The 16,963-nt window shown below is 47.8% G+C and overlaps 2 protein-coding genes across 2 annotated transcripts; both read right to left on the bottom strand.

The window, feature by feature from the left end:
- Positions 1-13,099: 13,099 nt before the first annotated feature.
- LOC109738159 (probable E3 ubiquitin-protein ligase ATL45) lies at positions 13,100-13,546 on the bottom strand. The gene has a single exon (XM_020297256.2). It carries the CDS (start codon positions 13,544-13,546, stop codon positions 13,100-13,102), a length of 447 nt encoding a protein of 148 aa, XP_020152845.2.
- Positions 13,547-13,831: 285 nt separating this feature from the next.
- LOC109738160 (GDSL esterase/lipase At5g37690) lies at positions 13,832-15,888 on the bottom strand. Its single transcript, XM_020297257.4, has 6 exons — positions 15,543-15,888; positions 15,331-15,458; positions 15,097-15,223; positions 14,885-14,997; positions 14,555-14,804; positions 13,832-14,451 (listed from the first exon to the last, which is right to left on the bottom strand). The coding sequence occupies exons 1-6, from the start codon at positions 15,802-15,804 to the stop codon at positions 14,000-14,002; spliced, it is 1,332 nt and encodes a 443-aa protein (XP_020152846.1). The 5' UTR covers positions 15,805-15,888; the 3' UTR covers positions 13,832-13,999.
- Between the last annotated feature and the right edge of the window lie 1,075 nt (positions 15,889-16,963).

Genomic DNA, 16,963 nt, shown 5'->3' with positions numbered 1-16,963 from the left:
TTTAGGATCGACAAAACCTTCTGGTTGCATCATATACAACTCTTCTTTAATAAATCCATTAAGGAATGCAGTTTTGTTTATCCATTTGCCAGATTTCATAAAATGCGGCAATTGCTAACATGATTTGGACAGACTTAAGCATAGATACGAGTGAGAAACTCTCATCGTAGTCAACACCTTTGATCTTGTCGAAAACCTTTTGCGACAATTCTAGCTTTGTAGATAGTAACACTACTATCAATGTTTGTCTCCCTCTTGAAGATCCATTTATTTTCTATGGCTTGCCGATCATCGGGCAAGTCAATCAAAGCCCACACTTTGTTCTCATACATGGATCCCATCTCAGATTTCATGGCCTCAAGCCATTTTGCGGAATCTGGGCTCATCATCGCTTCCTCATAGTTCGTAGGTTTGTCATGGTCAAGTAACATGACCTCCAGAACAGGATTACCATACCACTCAGGTGCGGATCTCACTCTGGTTGACCTACGAGGTTTGGTAGTAACTTGATCTGAAGTTACATGATCATCATCATTAGCTTCCTCACTAATTGGTGTAGGAGTCATAGGAACAGATTTCTGTGATGAACTACTTTCCAATAAGGGAGCAGGTACAGTTACCTCATCAAGTTCTACTTTCCTCCCACTCACTTCTTTCGAGAGAAACTCCTTCTCTAGAAAGTATCCATGCTTAGCAACGAATGTCTTGCCTTCGGATCTGTGATAGAAGGTGTATCCAACTGTCTCCTTTGGGTATCCTATGAAGACACATTTCTCCGATTTAGGTTTGAGCTTATCAGGATGAAACTTTTTCACATAAGCATCGCAACCCCAAACTTTAAGTAAAGACAACTTTGGTTTCTTGCCAAACCACAGTTCATATGTTGTCGTCTCAACGGATTTAGATGGTGCCCTATTTAACGTGAATGTAGCTGTCTCTAATGCATAACCCCAAAACGATAGTGGTAAATCGGTAAGAGACATCATAGATTGCACCATATCTAATAAAGTACAGTTACGACGTTTGGACACACCATTACACTGTGGTGTTCGAGGTGGTGTGAGTAGTGAAACTATTTCACATTGTTTTAACTGAAGGCCAAACTTGTAACTCAAATATTCTCCTCCACGATCAGATCGTAGAAACTTTATTTTCTTGTTTCAATGATTTTCCACTTCACTCTGAAATTCTTTGAACTTTTCAAATGTTTCAGACTTATGTTTCATCAAGTAGATATACTCATATCTGCTCAAATCATCTTTGAAGGTCAGAAAATAATGATACTTGCCGTGAGCCTCAACACTCATCAGATTGCATACATCAGTATGTATTATTTCCAATAAGTCAGTTGCTCGCTCCATTGTTCCGGAGAACGGAGTCTTTAGTCATCTTGCCCATAAGGCATGGTTCGCAAGCATCAAGTGATTCATAATCAATTGATTCCAAAATCCCATCAGCATGGAGTTTCTTCATGCGCTTTACACCAATATGACCTAAACGGCAGTGCCACAAATAAGTTGCACTATCATTATTAACTTTGCATCTTTTGGCTTCAATATTATGAATATGTGTATTACTACGATCGAGATCCAACAAACCATTTTCATTGGGTGTATGACCATGGAAGGTTTTATTCATGTAAACAGAACAACAGTTATTCTCTAACTTAAATGAATAACCGTGTTGCAATAAACATGATCAAATTATATTCATGCTCAACGCAAACACCAAATAACACTTATTTAGGTTCAACACTAATCCCGAAAGTATAGGGAGTGTGCGATGATGATCATATCAATCTTGGAACTACTACCAACACACATCGTCACCTCGCCCTTAACTAGTTTCTGTTCATTCTGCAACTCCCGTTTTGAGTTACTACTCTTAGCAACCGAACCAGTATCAAATGCCGAGGGGTTGCTATAAACACTAGTAAAGTACACATCAATAACATGTATATCAAATATACCTTTGTTCACTTTGCCATCCTTCTTATCCGCCAAATACTTGGGGCAGTTCCGTTTCCAGTGAATAGTCCTTTGTAGTAGAAGCACTTAGTCTCAGGCTTAGGTCCAGACTTGGGCTTCTTCACTTGAGTAGCAATTTGCTTGCTATTCTTCTTGAAGTTCCCCTTCTTCCCTTTGCCCTTTTCTTGAAACTAGTGGTCTTGTTAACCATCAACACTTGATGTTTTTCTTGATTTCTACCTTCGTCGATTTCAGCATCACGAAGAGCTTGGGAATCGTTTCCGTTATCCCTTGCATATTATAGTTCATCACGAAGTTCTAGCAACTTGGTGATAGTGACTAGAGAACTCTGTCAATCACTATCTTATCTGGAAGATTAACTCCCACTTGATTCAAGTGATTGTAGTACTCAGACATTCTGAGCACATGCTCAATAACTGAGCAATTCTCCTCCATCTTGTAGGCAAAGTACTTGTCAAAGGTCTCATACCTTTCGACATGGGCATGAGTTTGAAATACTAATTTCAACTCTTGGAACATCTCATATGCTCCGTGGCGTTCAAAACGTCTTTGAAGCCCCGATTCTAAGCCGTAAAGCATGGTGCACTAAACTATTAAGTAGTCATCATATTGAGTTTGCCAAACGTTCATAACGTCTGCATCTGCTCCTGCAATCGGTCTATCACCTAGCGGTGCATTAAGGACATAATTCTTCTGTGCATCAATGAGGATAATCCTCAGATCATGGATCCAATCCGCATCATTGCTACTAACATCTTTCAACTTAGTTTTCTCTAGGAACATATCAAAAAATAAAATAGGGGAGCTAAACGCGAGCTATTGATATACAACATAGATATGCTAATACTACTAGGACTAAGTTCATGATAAATTTAAAGTTCAATTAATCATATTACTTAAGAACTCCCACTTAGATAGACATCCCTCTAGTCATCTAAATGATCACGTGATCCAAATCAACTAAACCATGTCCGATATCACGTGAGATGGAGTAGTTTTCAATGGTGAACATCACTATGTTGATCGTATCTACTATATGATTCACGCTCGACCTTTTGGTCTCAGTGTTCTGAGGCCATATCTGCATATGCTAGGCTCGTCAACTTTAACCTGAGTATTCCGCGTGTGCAACTGTTTTGCACCCATTGTATTTGAACGTAGAGCCTATCACACCCGATCATCACGTGGTGTCTCAGCACGAAGAACTTTCGCAACGGTGCATACTCAGGGAGAACACTTATACCTTGAAATTTAGTGAGGGATCATCTTATAATGCTACCGTCGATCTATGCAAAATAAGATGCATAAAAGAAAAACATCACATGCAATCAATATAAGTGATATGATATGGCCATCATCATCTTAAGCTTGTGATCTCCATCTCCGAAGCACCGTCATGATCACCATCGTCACCGGCGCGACACCTTGATCTCCATCGTAGCATCGTTGTCGTCTCGCCAACTATTGCTTCTACGACTATCGCTACCGCTTAGTGATAAAGTAAAGCATTACAGGGCGATTGCATTTCATACAATAAAGCGACAACCATATGGCTCCTGCCAGTTGCCGATAACTCGGTTACAAAACATGATCATCTCATACAATAAAATATAGCATCATGTCTTGACCATATCAGATCACAACATGCCCTACAAAAACAAGTTAGATGTCCTCTACTTTGTTGTTGCAAGTTTTACGTGGCTGCTACGGGCTGAGCAAGAACCGTTCTTACCTACGCATCAAAACCACAACGATAGTTCGTCAAGTTAGTGCTATTTTAACCTTCTCAAGGACCGGGCGTAGCACTCGGTTCAACTAAAGTTGGAGAAACTGACACCCGCCAGCCACCTGTGTGCAAAGCACGTCGGTAGAACCAGTCTCGCGTAAGCGTACACGTAATGTCGGTCCGGGCCGCTTCATCCAATAATACCGCCGAACCAAAGTATGACATGCTGGTAAGCAGTATGACTTGTATCGCCCACAACTCACTTGTGTTCTACTCATGCATATAACATCTACGCATAAAACCAGGCTCGGATGCCACTGATGGGGAACGTAGTAATTTCAAAAAAATTCCTACGCACACACAGGATCATGGTGATGCATAGCAACGAGAGGGGAGAGTGTGTCCACGTACCCTCGTAGACCGAAAGCGGAAGCGTTAGCACAACACAGTTGATGTAGTCGTACGTCTTCACGATCCGACCGATCCAAGTACCGAACGTACGACACCTCCGAGTTCAGCACACGTTCAGCTCGATGACGTCCCGCGAACTCCGATCCAGCAGAGCTTCACGGGAGAGTTCCGTCAGCATGACGGCGTGATGACAGTGATGATGTTGCCACCGACGCAGGGCTTCGCCTAAGCACCGCTACGATATGATCGAGGTGGAATATGGTGGAGGGGGCACCGCACACGGCTAAGAGATCAAGAGATCGATTGTTGTGTCTATGGGGTGCCCCCTGGCCACGTATATAAAGGAGTGGAGGAGGGGGGAGAGGGCCGGCCCCTATGGCGCGCCCTGGAGGAGTCCTACTCCCATCGGGAGTAGGATTCCCCCCTTCCAAGTAGTAGGGGTAGGAGTCAAGAAAAGGGAAGAGAGAAGAGAAGGAAGGAGGCGGCGCAGCCCCTCCCCTAGTCCAATTCGGACTAGGCCTTGGGGGCGCGCAACCTCTCCTCTCTCTTTCCCCCAAAGCCCAATAAGGCCCATATACTCCCCGGCGAATTCCCGTAACTCTTCGGTACTCCAAAAAATACCCAAACAGTTGGAACCTTTCCGATGTCCGAATATAGTCGTCCAACCATTTCGAGACTCCTCGTCATGTCCCTGATCTCATCCGGGACTCCGAACTACCTTCGGTACATCAAAACACATAAACTCATAATACAAATCGTCACCAAACGTTAAGCGTGCGGACCCTACGGGTTCGAGAACTATGTAGACATGACTGAGACACGTCTCCGGTCAATAACCAATAGCGGAACCTGGTTGCTCATATTGGCTCCCACATATTCTACGAAGATCTTTATCGGTCAAACCGCATAACAACATACGTTGTTCCCTTTGTCATCGGTAAGTTACTTGCCCGAGATTCGATCGTCGGTATCTCAATACCTAGTTCAATCTCGTTACCGGCAAGTCTCTTTACTCGTTCCGTAATACATCATCTCGCAACTAACTCATTAGTCACAATGCTTGCAAGGCTTATAGTGATGTGCATTACCGAGAGGGCCCAGAGATACCTCTCCGACAATCGGAGTGACAAATCCTAATCTCGAAATGCGCCAACCCAACAAGTACCTTCGGAGACACCTGTAGAGCACCTTTATAATCACCCAATTACGTTGTGACGTTTGGTAGCACACAAAGTGTTCCTCCGGTAAACGGGAGTTGCATAATCTCATAGTCATAGGAACATGTATAAGTCATGAAGAAAGCAATAGCAACATACTAAACGATCAAGTGCTAAGCTAACGGAATGGGTCAAGTCAATCACATCATTCTCCTAATGATGTGATCCTGTTAATCAAATGACAACTCATGTCTATGGCTAGGAAACTCAACCATCTTTGATCAACGAGCTAGTCAAGTAGAGGCATACTAGTGACACTATGTTTGTCTATGTATTCACACATGTTCAAGTTTTCGGTTAATACAATTCTAGCATGAATAATAAACATTTATCATGAAATAAGGAAATGAATAATAACTTTATTATTGTCTTTAGGGCATATTTCCTTCAGTGATGACATGTTGTGTGATCATGCACAACATGTTCGTGGTGGGTGAGGGTGAAAATGCTGCCGGAGGTATGGAATTTGAAAACATGGATGATCCCATCCAACTTCCACATCAGAACCAGGCCATGTTTAGTGAGTTTGTTCAAATACATCAACAAATTCAGCATCGAGCAACTCATGAGTACCTCAAGGAAGATTTGATTTTGTGGGCGGTTAAAGAAGACAACTAGAACATATGTGTGAGTTGAATTCAAGTTTGAACTATTTTATTTTACACCTTAGTTGGATTGTAATATTTAAACTAGAAGTACCGCCGCATTTGAATATTTTCACTCATGGGAGATTTGATATGCTATTATTTTGAGCTCATGGACTAAAAAAATAGATGCGGGCGTTCAGGGGACATGATTGGATGGTTGGCTCCCGTATCATAGTCCGCGAACCAGTCCGGATTAGTTAGCGGACAAAGACAAATGTCTGTTTTGGGTGTCGGCATTGGAGATGCCCTACAACTTCTGAACAGGCATATGAATACAGCCGCATGCACACGGCAACTGACTTTTTGTCGGATCTTTTTCAATATTTTTATTTTTATTCTGACGTTCTAAATGACCGGCAACTTTAAAATCAAAATTTTACTCTTGAATTTTGTTATATACTATCTCAATTCAGGGCCATAACACCTTTAAAACGAAACCAACCTCAGATACATTTTGACTAGTATGAAGTTTATCGTTTCAATCATATTATATAGTTTACAAATATGAAGTTGAAATAATTGAATTCACTTTTTTTGAAATAATGAAATAATTTTCAAATTTAATGAAATATCATAAATAGCTATTTTGAAATAACTAAAATCATAGTTTTGAAATAATTGGAATACATTGCGTGAAATATGAAATCAATTCTGTTTTATTTAATCAAACTCTTTTGAAAAATTGACATCGCTTATTTTAAAAACCCACTTTTTTGAAATATGAATTTGAAAAATTGATAATCGCTTTGAAAATAATGAAACTGTCCATCACACTATTTTGAAAATAATCTGAACCCATTTATGATAAATAAATAGTTTTTAGACTTAATGAAATAAAAAATAACTATTTTGAAATAATTGAAATCACCTTTTGATATAATTAAAGTCACTTGAAGTTTGGAACTTTTTTGGAACATTGCATCACTTATTTTGAAATAGTTGAAAAACCATATTTATTTTGAAATATGAAATTGAAATTGTTCGTGTCACTATTTTAAAATAATTGAATCCTGTTTTATGAAGGAAAAAAGTTTTTTACTTAATCGAATGACTGGAATGTCTATTTTGAAATAACTGAAACTCTAATTTAAATTAAAATCATTTTTGTCGAATATGATTTGTGAACGGAGTATCTCTATAGTGGTGGAACCATGTATGAGTTGACATCACGTATGAACCCATCGGGTGTGGTTACACTTCAGTCGATTGATTTTTTGATTTGCGTCTGTCGAATTTTCGTTCGTCCGATGGACATCCAACGGCGCCCGTCTTTTCTTCTACCTCCATCTCTTCTCCATCTTCTCCAGACCGCCGCCCGGGCCGCCGGGCAAACCGCCTGCGACCACCACCCGCGACCGCCGGCGCTTCCGCGCCGCCTCATCGCCCCGCTCTTGCTGAAACCGCCCCCCACCGCCGGTCCAGCCGCCGCCGCCGGCCATCCCTCTAGGCCCGGCCGTGTTTAGGTTTTTTCTCCGGCGAATTATTCCACTGCCCCCCACCGCCGCCGTCCACCATCATCCCCACCCTGAACCCTAAGATAGATACTGGGATAGCCCTCCGGGGCCCCTTCCTTCTCCTTCCTTACCTCCGGCTCTCTCCGGCCAACTCTAAAAAACCGACTGGCCCTATTTCAAAATCAGTCGATTGACATTTAGCTAAACTGGAACCCATCTATGTACCTGTAAACAAGTAGCAAGTGAGGTCTATGCAGTCTCACAAGGGTGGAGAATCAATGTGGCTCGAGTGGAATGAACAAGCTCCTCCCTGCTTTGGCTGACAGCCTGCATTTGGCTACATATCTTCTACTGGTTTTTCTTTTGGAGTTTGAGGCCCTTAGCCTGGATGAATGTATGATTTTAAAACAAAGTCTGATGTAGTAGTTTGCTCGGTTTGTCGTCTCGCCTAGTTCTGAAACATTTCCCTTCTGGAATTTGCTGGAGCTGGGAGTAGTCAATCGTTTTCTTTTTCTTTGTAGTTTCTGTTAGAGTAGTCATTATGGTATACGACTTCTAGTCCAAGTCAGTTTTGTACCCCTACCCCAAGTCGGTTTGTACCCTCTTATATACTCTTGTATGCTGCACCAAATCATCAATAAGCAACAGTTTTATTCAGCTTTCATGGTATCAGATACCGGTCCCAGGGTTTAGGGTATGGCTCCGCCAACGCCACCGCCGCCGCCGCCCGGCTACTTCGAGCGCCGGGCCGCACTCATCGCCAAGGCTGCCAACGCCGCGGCCGCTTCTCTCTCGGCCCTCACCATAGCTCCACAAAACTATCCTGCACCGATCATCGCCGCACCAATATCTCTTGCTGACACAATCTCCGACGTCAGCCCCTACATCCCCATAGTTCTTGATCTCGCCGCCCACAACTACTACCATTGGAGACATCTCTTCGATCTCCACCTCGGCCGCTGCAACGTGCGCTCGCATATCGCCGCCAACTGTCTTCCCCGCCCCGACGATCCGCAATGGTTGAAAGACGATCTCGCGATCGTCCAGTGGTTCTACACCCGCATCACCACCGAATCTTCAACATGCTCGATCACGACGGCGCCACCACTGCCAACATCTGGCACTTCCTCCGTCAGCTCTTCCAAAGCAACACCGACGCTCGGAAAAATGCTCTCCACACCGAGCTTCGCAATATGGTGCAAGGAGACGCCCCGGTGAACCTGTTCTGCCAGCGCGTTAAGACCATTGGTGATGAGCTCCGCGAACTCGGCGATACAGTTAGCGACTCACAGCTAATCAATATCGTCGTCGTCGGCCTCAGCGAGGACTTTGACAAGCAAGCCTCGTTCATACCGATGATACGGCCCCCTCCTACCTTCGCTGAAGTTCGTTCCTTGCTACAACTCGCGGCGGAAACACAAGCTCGCAAGGACTCTCGCCCCAAGGTCTTTCATGCTGCGGCTCGTCCTCCTCTGTCGTCTACACCAGCGCCGCCTTCCAGGCCGGCTCCTGCCACCGGGCCGTCCGCATCGTCATCTGTTGAACCGCCCCCAGGCTGGCGTCCTACTCCGAACTACTGCGGCAAAAACCCTATCTACAGGCCGCTGTCGACTCGTTCGGTTCCGCCTACGACATCCCCAGCACCGAGTCCTGCACCACCCATCAGTGCTCCATCTGCGGTTGCATGGCGGCCTCCTCATGATCCTTGGACGGGGCTTGTTCAAGCATGGCCCATGCCCTGGTCCGCTCCGTCCACCCTCGGTGCTCCGCCGACATACTCAGGTGCCTGGCAACCCGGCCTTCGGCCGCCTACTGGTGCTCCCGGGGTTCTCAACCCCCGACAGCCGGCCAATGCCTATCACGCCGCCCCGACGTATGCTCCTTATGGTCATTACAGCACCGACGGCGGCGCCTACTACACACCTCAGCCGGTCCTGCTCCCGACGCCACCCGCACCACAGCCGGCCAATGCCTACTACACTCCCCAGCCGGCCCTACTGCCTTCACCATCGTATCCGCCGGCACCGCTTCCGACGCCACCCTCACCTGCGACGCCGAGCTGGGATCAAGCTGCCTTTCTCCAGGCCATGAATAACTTTGCTGCACAAGGAAACTCAGGTACAGATTGGATCTTTGATTCAGGGGCCTCTAGTCATATGTCTGCATCTAGTAATTGGTTATCTTCTTGCACTAAATCTCCTTTCCCTTCCATTATCCTTGGAGATAGATCATCTATTCCTATATATTGTGTTGGTCAGGCTCAACTTCCCTCTTCCACCAAACCTCTTTTACTTCGTGATGTTCTAGTTGCACCCGCCCTCATTAAAAATCTTATCTCTGTTCGCCAATTTACTTGCGACAATCTAGTTTTGGCTGAATTTGACCCTTTTGGTTTATCCGTGAAGGATTACCTGACCAAGGCCGAGATCGCTCGCTTCAATAGCTCCGGTGATCTTTATTCTCTTAATGGAGTTCCTGCCACCACCCCTCCAACATCCATGCTGGCCTCCGTCGATCTCTGGCATCGTCGCTTGGGCCATCCCAACCCCGCCGTCTTAGCTTCTATGCTTGGTGAATTTACCATACCATGTCATAGGGACTCTCATAATTCTGTATTTTGCGAGTCTTGTCAATTAGGCAAACATGTACGTCTTCCCTTTAGTTCCTCTAGTTCTTGTAGCACTTATCCCTTTGAATTAATACATTGTGATTTATGGACCTCCCATTGCAAGTATTTTGGGTTTTAAATACTACCTTGTTATCCTAGATGATTTCACCCACTTTGTCTGGACTTTTCCTCTACGCAACAAATCCGAGGTCCATTCTCTTTTCCTTAATTTTCAACGCTATGTGTCTGTTCACTTCTTCCTCCCAATTCGCTTTATCCAATGTGACAATGGTCGCGAGTTTGATAACATTAAAAATCGTACTTTCTTCTTACAACATGGCATCCTACTTAGGTTCTCATGTCCCTACACCTCCCCTCAAAATGGTAAAGCAGAACGCTCTCTTCGCACCCTCAATGATATAGTTCGCACTCTTCTCATTCAATCATCTATGCCTCCCAAGTTTTGGGCTGAAGCCCTACACATGGCCACCTTCCTTCTAAATATTCGACCTTCTAAAACTAAACCCAACACTACTCCCTATTATTCCCTCTTTTTTTCCCACCCCGACTACTCCGCAGTTCGTGTTTTCGGCTGTCTCTGTTTTCCCAATGCCTACGCCACTTCTGCAAATAAATTGTCACCACGCTCTATCCCATGTGCTTTTCTCGGCTTCTCTGACGAGCACAAAGGCTATCGCTGTCTCGACCTTCACACCGGACACGTTCATGTCTCTCGTCATGTCACGTTTGCTGAGCACATTTTTCCTTTCTCACAACGCACTACTACACCATCCAACACCCCTAGCTCCGCAAACACCCCCTCTCCCCGTCCTTTCCAACTATATACTCCCCTACCTGCCGAACACAACTTATCACCACCACCATTAACACCCACCATAGCCAATCCCAACCATACACTCACCCCACCCGAGACGTCTCCAACTCTCCCGACCCCTGCTTCCTCCCCAACACCCCCGGCCCCTACTCCCACTCCACCATCCAGCCCTGCTCCCACTCCACCACCCAGCCCTACTCCTTCGTCCGACTCTTTCGCTGCGCCGGACTCACCAGTACCCACCTTACCCCCTCGTGCTATTCCTACAGCAGCCCCGATTAATGATCATCGCATGCTTGCTAGGGCCAAATCAGGATTTCATCAACCCCAAGACCGCCTAAACCTTCATACCTCCGTATCTCTTACTTCTCTTCCAAAGAATTACAAAACTGCTCTACTTGATCCCAATTGGGCCGCTGCCATGCAAGAAGAATATAATGCTTTACTTCAAAACAACACCTGGCAACTTGTTCCTCGTCCTCCCAATACAAATATTGTTTCTGGCAAATGGATTTTTCGCCAAAATTTCCACTCCGATGGGAGCCTCTCACAATATAAAGCCAGGTGGGTTTGTCGTGGCTTTTCTCAGCAACAAGGAATTGATTACGAAGAAACCTTCTCTCCTGTTGTTAAACCTAGCACCATTCGCACCGTTCTTAGTGTTGCTGTCTCCTCTTCATGGCCCATTCACCAACTTGATGTCAAAAATGCTTTCCTCCATGGTTCCCTTCAAGAAACTGTCTACTGCCAGCAACCACTGGGTTTTGAAAATCCATCCTTTCCAACTCATGTATGTCTTCTTCAGAAATCTCTCTACGGTCTTAAACAGGCCCCACGAGCTTGGTTTCAACGCTTCTCCTCCTTCATTCAAACAATAGGCTTCACTCCATCTCTCTTCGACACCTCTCTTTTTGTGTATCATCAAACTTCTGACACTGCCTATTTACTTCTCTATGTAGATGATATCATTCTTACCGCCTCCTCTCAAAAGTTCTTAGATCATATTGTCTCTCTTCTTAGATCTGAATTTTCTATGACTGACCTAGGACTCCTTCATCATTTCTTAGGCATTGCTGTTGTTCGAGATTCCTCCAGCCTTTTTCTTTCCCAACGCCAGTATATTCTTGATCTTCTTAATCGTGCTGGTATGCTTGACTGTCAATCATCTCGCACTCCTGTCGATACTAGTTTTAAACTTTCGGCTACCGGTGAACCCTTTTCCGATCCTACTCTCTATCGTAGGCTAACAGGTGCTCTCCAATATCTCACCATTACTCGTCCTGAAATCTCTTTTGCTGTTCAACAAGCATGTCTCTATATGCATGATCCCCGGGTTCCTCACTATAATCATGTTAAACGCATTCTTCGGTATTTAAAAGGAACTCTCAATCATGGTCTCCACCTCAATAATTCTTCTCCAAACTCGCTTACCGCATACTCTGATGCAGACTGGGCTGGTTGTCCTGACACTCGAAGGTCCACTTCTGGTTTTTGTGTTTTTCTTGGTAACAATTTGATTTCTTGGTCTTCGAAAAGACATGTTACAGTCTCACGTTCGTCGGCCGAGGCTGAGTATCGCGCTGTGGCACATGCCGTTGCAGATACCATCTGGATTCGGCAGTTACTCTCTGAGCTACACAGGCCTATTGAGCAGGCCACTATTGTCTACTGTGACAACATATCAGCAGTCTACATGACCAGCAATCCAGTTCAACACCGACGCACAAAGCATATTGAGATTGATATTCATTTTGTGCGTGAAAAGGTTGCTCTTGGTCAGGTTCGGATGCTTCATGTTCCCTCTACGGCTCAGTTTGCTGACATTTTCACCAAGGCACTACCTACTAAGCCGTTTCAAGATATCTGTTTCAGTCTCAACGTCGTCGAGCCTGCCGTTGATACTGCGGGGGGATGTTAGAGTAGGCATTATGGTATACGACTTCTAGTCCAAGTCAGTTTTGTACCCCTACCCCAAGTCGGTTTGTACACTCGTATATACTCTTGTATGCCGCACCAAATCATCAATAAGCAACAGTTTTATTCAGCTTTCAGTTTCGAGCATCATGGTTTTCCTTAATGGAAATCGAAAGGGGGGAAGCCCTTCTTTTATCAAAAAAAAAAGTACCTGTAAACACTATTGGTAATTAAGAAAGTTTAGCGAGATCGGCTAAAAAAACATATCAGCGCCTCTAGAAACCTCTTTGCGCGCTAAGCTAAACCATGTCAATGGCAGCCGATACTCGTTCTGACCCGGCCACGATATTCCGCCTGCACAGCGGGCAGGTGGTCTTGCTCTTCGTCCACACGTCGATGCAGTACCGGTGGAACACGTGCCGGCACGCCGGCACCTCGCTGCACGCCTGTCCCTGCTGGAACTCCTCCAGGCAGATCGCGCACACCAGCCTCTCCGACGCCCGCCTGCCCTCCGCCGAGTACGGGAAGTACCCCAGCTCCACCATCAGCTCCGGCGCTGGCGCCACCGCCGCCGGCCTCATCTGCTCCGCCCGTTCAATGGCCGCCATCAGCTCGGCCAATCGGCCCAATCGTCGTCCGGGTGCGTTTGCTTCTGCCGCTCGCTCGCCGCCGCAGAGGCTCCAGAGGCACACTGCGATTGCGGCTAAGAACCCCACAGCAGGGATCAAGAGCAGAAGCCACGCCATTATGAGGCCTAGGACCCCGTCCACCGGCCCGAAGAACGAGTTCATCATCGCGCCGATGCGGGCGGGCTTGTCGATTTTGGATGTGTGACGAGAGTTGGGACGCAGAGATTTTTTGTAGTATGAAAAACAGGGAAGCCGGTACTGTGTTTCTATATGGCGTACGTATTCGGGAGTGGCCAGTTGTAAATCGAGTCGGAGATGGGTGCTCATACGCCGTCTCGGAGAAGACCTTCACGGGGACGGGATATGCTCCACGATAAAGCCGATGCACACGTTGTGACCTAGGAATCATACTCTGGTATAATCTGCTCTCTGCTTTGATTAATTTGACTTAATTCACCGAGTGTCCGAGTACATTAAGTTTGGTATGGACGTATAGTGGAGATGAACGAGACACGAAAATGTGTCGACGTTGCCATGGTGGCACAGGGTCTGTCTGCCTGATCGGATTGTTCAAGGCTGAGGAGGCGGCGCGGCGTGGGAGGATGATCCGACGACGGGAGGCGCAGAAGTGGCGCCGTTGCCATTCACAGGCCTCGCGGCGGGCGAGGCGCGGGGCGCGGAGGTGGTGCCGTTGCCGTGCACAGACCGCGCGGCCGGCGCGGTGCGGGGGGCGGAGGTGGTGTTGCCGCCACGCACCGCGGGCCGGGGAGGCGGCACGGGGCGTGGTGACCGGACGACGCGAGGCGCGTCGGAGACGGTGGTGTTGCCCTGCTGCACGTCGCCGGCGCTCACCATGTCGGCGTAGAGGCGGCCGGCGATGACCTGGTTGGCCGCGTCGGAGGTGTGGTAGGCGTCCCAGAACACGAACTGGCTGCGGTCGTCGCAGACGTCCGCCGTCGGCAGGCACAGGCCCCCCACCGACGTGTCCACGTCGCAGCACGACGTGTGGGACGTCGTGAAACCTGCACAAGCACGGATCGAATAATGGCCATTAGCTCGCGGCCATGTCCAGTATTCATGCAAGACAGACAGTGCGTCGATCCCTTGGCACGTTTCGATCGTTACCGTATTTCTTGGGGTGCTCGATGAGCTCCATGACGACGGAGTAGCAGTCCGCGAGGGACATGCGCGCGCCGGGGAGCTTGGCGTTGAGGCGGTCCAGCAGGTCCTTGGCCGCGGCGTTGAACTGAAGGGCGTACGCGTTCACGTCTTCCAGGCACTCGCCGTTGTCCGAGAGGACGCGCTGCGACGGGATGCAGCCGAGCGGCGCCAGCCCCGTGAACCAGACATTACGCGCCCCGAGATGGTACAGCCTCTGCACAAACAAAATCATTACGGCAATGGTACGTGTTACTACTACTGACATCGTTCGGCCGATCGGCCCGTCTTACGTACCGTGAGCTGCTGGTCGATGGTGTCCATGAGCAGGCCGATGAACTGGTCGTGGGTGTACACGAAGCCGTCCGCCATGAACGGCCGCAAGAAGTTGTTGACGTAGTCGTTGCTCCCTGCAAAGCAAAGGGTATGCCCGTCGTATCAACTTGTACATTGCGTGCGGGGCAATTGATTGATCAGCTGAAGCAAATCAAATGTTTTTTAGACTGTACCAAGTCCGATCTGGAAGATTGCGCCATTGACCACCTCCTCGGCGGCCTTCTTGCCGATCTTGCCGATCATGGCGTTCTTGATCTGCTCGAAGTAGGATATCTGGTTGTCGAACGACAGGTACTCGACCTGCAAGATCGCATTGACCCCGTATATCATCATGCTTCCGGCTGCCAAAGAAAGCATATTCTGCAACAATTAACGAAGAGAAGAAACATCGTGGGTCCATCGCTTACGAAGTAAATGCCGGTCTCGTTGAGAAGTCCGGCGCCGCCGGACGCGAAGTTAACGCCGCTGAGAACCTCGTCGTCGGTCATATACAGGGAGAGGAACGGCGGCGGCGGTGGGACGCCAAACTTGGCAGCTGCAGACACGCAAACCCCCGAATAAAACACATTACATTTTGCCATTCATGTGGATGTGGAGCAGAAACAAGCAGCTTACGTACCCATGATATCTCCGATGGTCCTGCCATTGGTGAACCTCCCGGTGGGGTAGCCACCTTCGTAGTCAATCCCGTACCAGGGGTAGTTGCACTTGGCGATGGAGAGGAGGAGGTAGTTGTTGTTGCCGACGTCCGACATCGAGTCGCCGAATATGTAGATCACCGGGGCCTTCTTTGTCGCCGCCGTCGTCCCTAGAGCTACGCCGGCCACGGCCGCGAGTGCGAGGACGGCAATGGCTGCGGCCGTGGAGCTGAGAGCTGCCATTGCTGTGCCTTCAGCTTCCCTCCTCGGTGCTTGTGTTGGGCAAGAGGCTGGTGGTGATTGGTGGTCTAGAGTGCACCGAGTGGCGTTGGTTTTATAGCACGGCTGCACGGTGTGGAGTGGCAGCGAGCGTAGGTGTGCACCATGGCATTTCCTAGTTTGGGCCTTCTGGTAGCGAGAGAATTTTGTGCCTGCGATTGGGTGTGGTGATGGAATTGCAATGGCTAATCGTGTGAGAAAAGGCTTGGACGTTAAAAACAGTGGGAGGGATTAATCGGTAGTGTCGTGAGCTGAGCTGAGGTGGTAGCTGTGGTGGTTGTGGAAATGTCGTTCTCCTCTTGCAAACGGTTTTTGATGTCTTGGGTAGCGTGGTGCAAGGAAGGAAATTCTGGTTGGAATGCGACTACGGGGGCCGATAGAAATAGGACGCTACGAGCGTCTCTAACATCCGCGCAACACGCCACGCGCTAAAAATCAGAATACAGCGCCGGGTTAGCCCGCTTTTGCGCGCGGCGGTGCGCTGGCTTCAGCGGCCGCCGCAAATTAAAGCGCGTCCGAGCCGCTCCAGCAGGCGCGCTATATTTCATTTGTTTTTTCTTACTACGATTCGATACATATTTGGTTCTGATAATTGATAGTTGATACAAAATAATGCGTAGATAGTTCATAGTCTTCTCATACGATAGATAGTTCATAGTTCGTCACATAGCTTGCTTCTACGATACAAAATAAAACGAAAAACTACTACTACTCGTCCGACTCGGACTCTGCCTCGGTGATGTCCTAGTCCGACGTCTGAGCGTAGGCGTAAGGAACCGCTCGTCGCCGGAGACCCAGGAGGACGCATCTCCTAGCGCTTCGTTATATTTAGCGACCGCCTTCCGCGTTCGCTTGTCCTTTCGATAGGCACTCGCTCCTCCCTCCTCTTCGCCTTCTCCGCCCTCCACTTGGCGAAGAACTGTTCCTCGTTGATGATGTCGTGCGGGAAGCGATAGCTCCACAGCCCATAGCTTGCTCGTCCATCTCGGCCAGCCTGAGACGACGCTCCCACCTCCGGTGCTTGCGACGATCCTCGTCGGTGAGAAGCCGCGGGAAAGGCGCCAACTCCTGTGCCCGCCCCTGCGTCGCCACGTCGGCGAAGTTCATGTCCTGACGGGACCGC

The sequence above is a fragment of the Aegilops tauschii genome, chromosome 7, assembly GCF_002575655.3.
Source record: "Aegilops tauschii subsp. strangulata cultivar AL8/78 chromosome 7, Aet v6.0, whole genome shotgun sequence".
Taxonomy (NCBI): Eukaryota; Viridiplantae; Streptophyta; class Magnoliopsida; order Poales; family Poaceae; genus Aegilops; species Aegilops tauschii.
The sequence above is the reverse complement of the archived record's forward strand: the minus strand, read 5'-3'. Positions and strand labels throughout refer to the sequence as shown.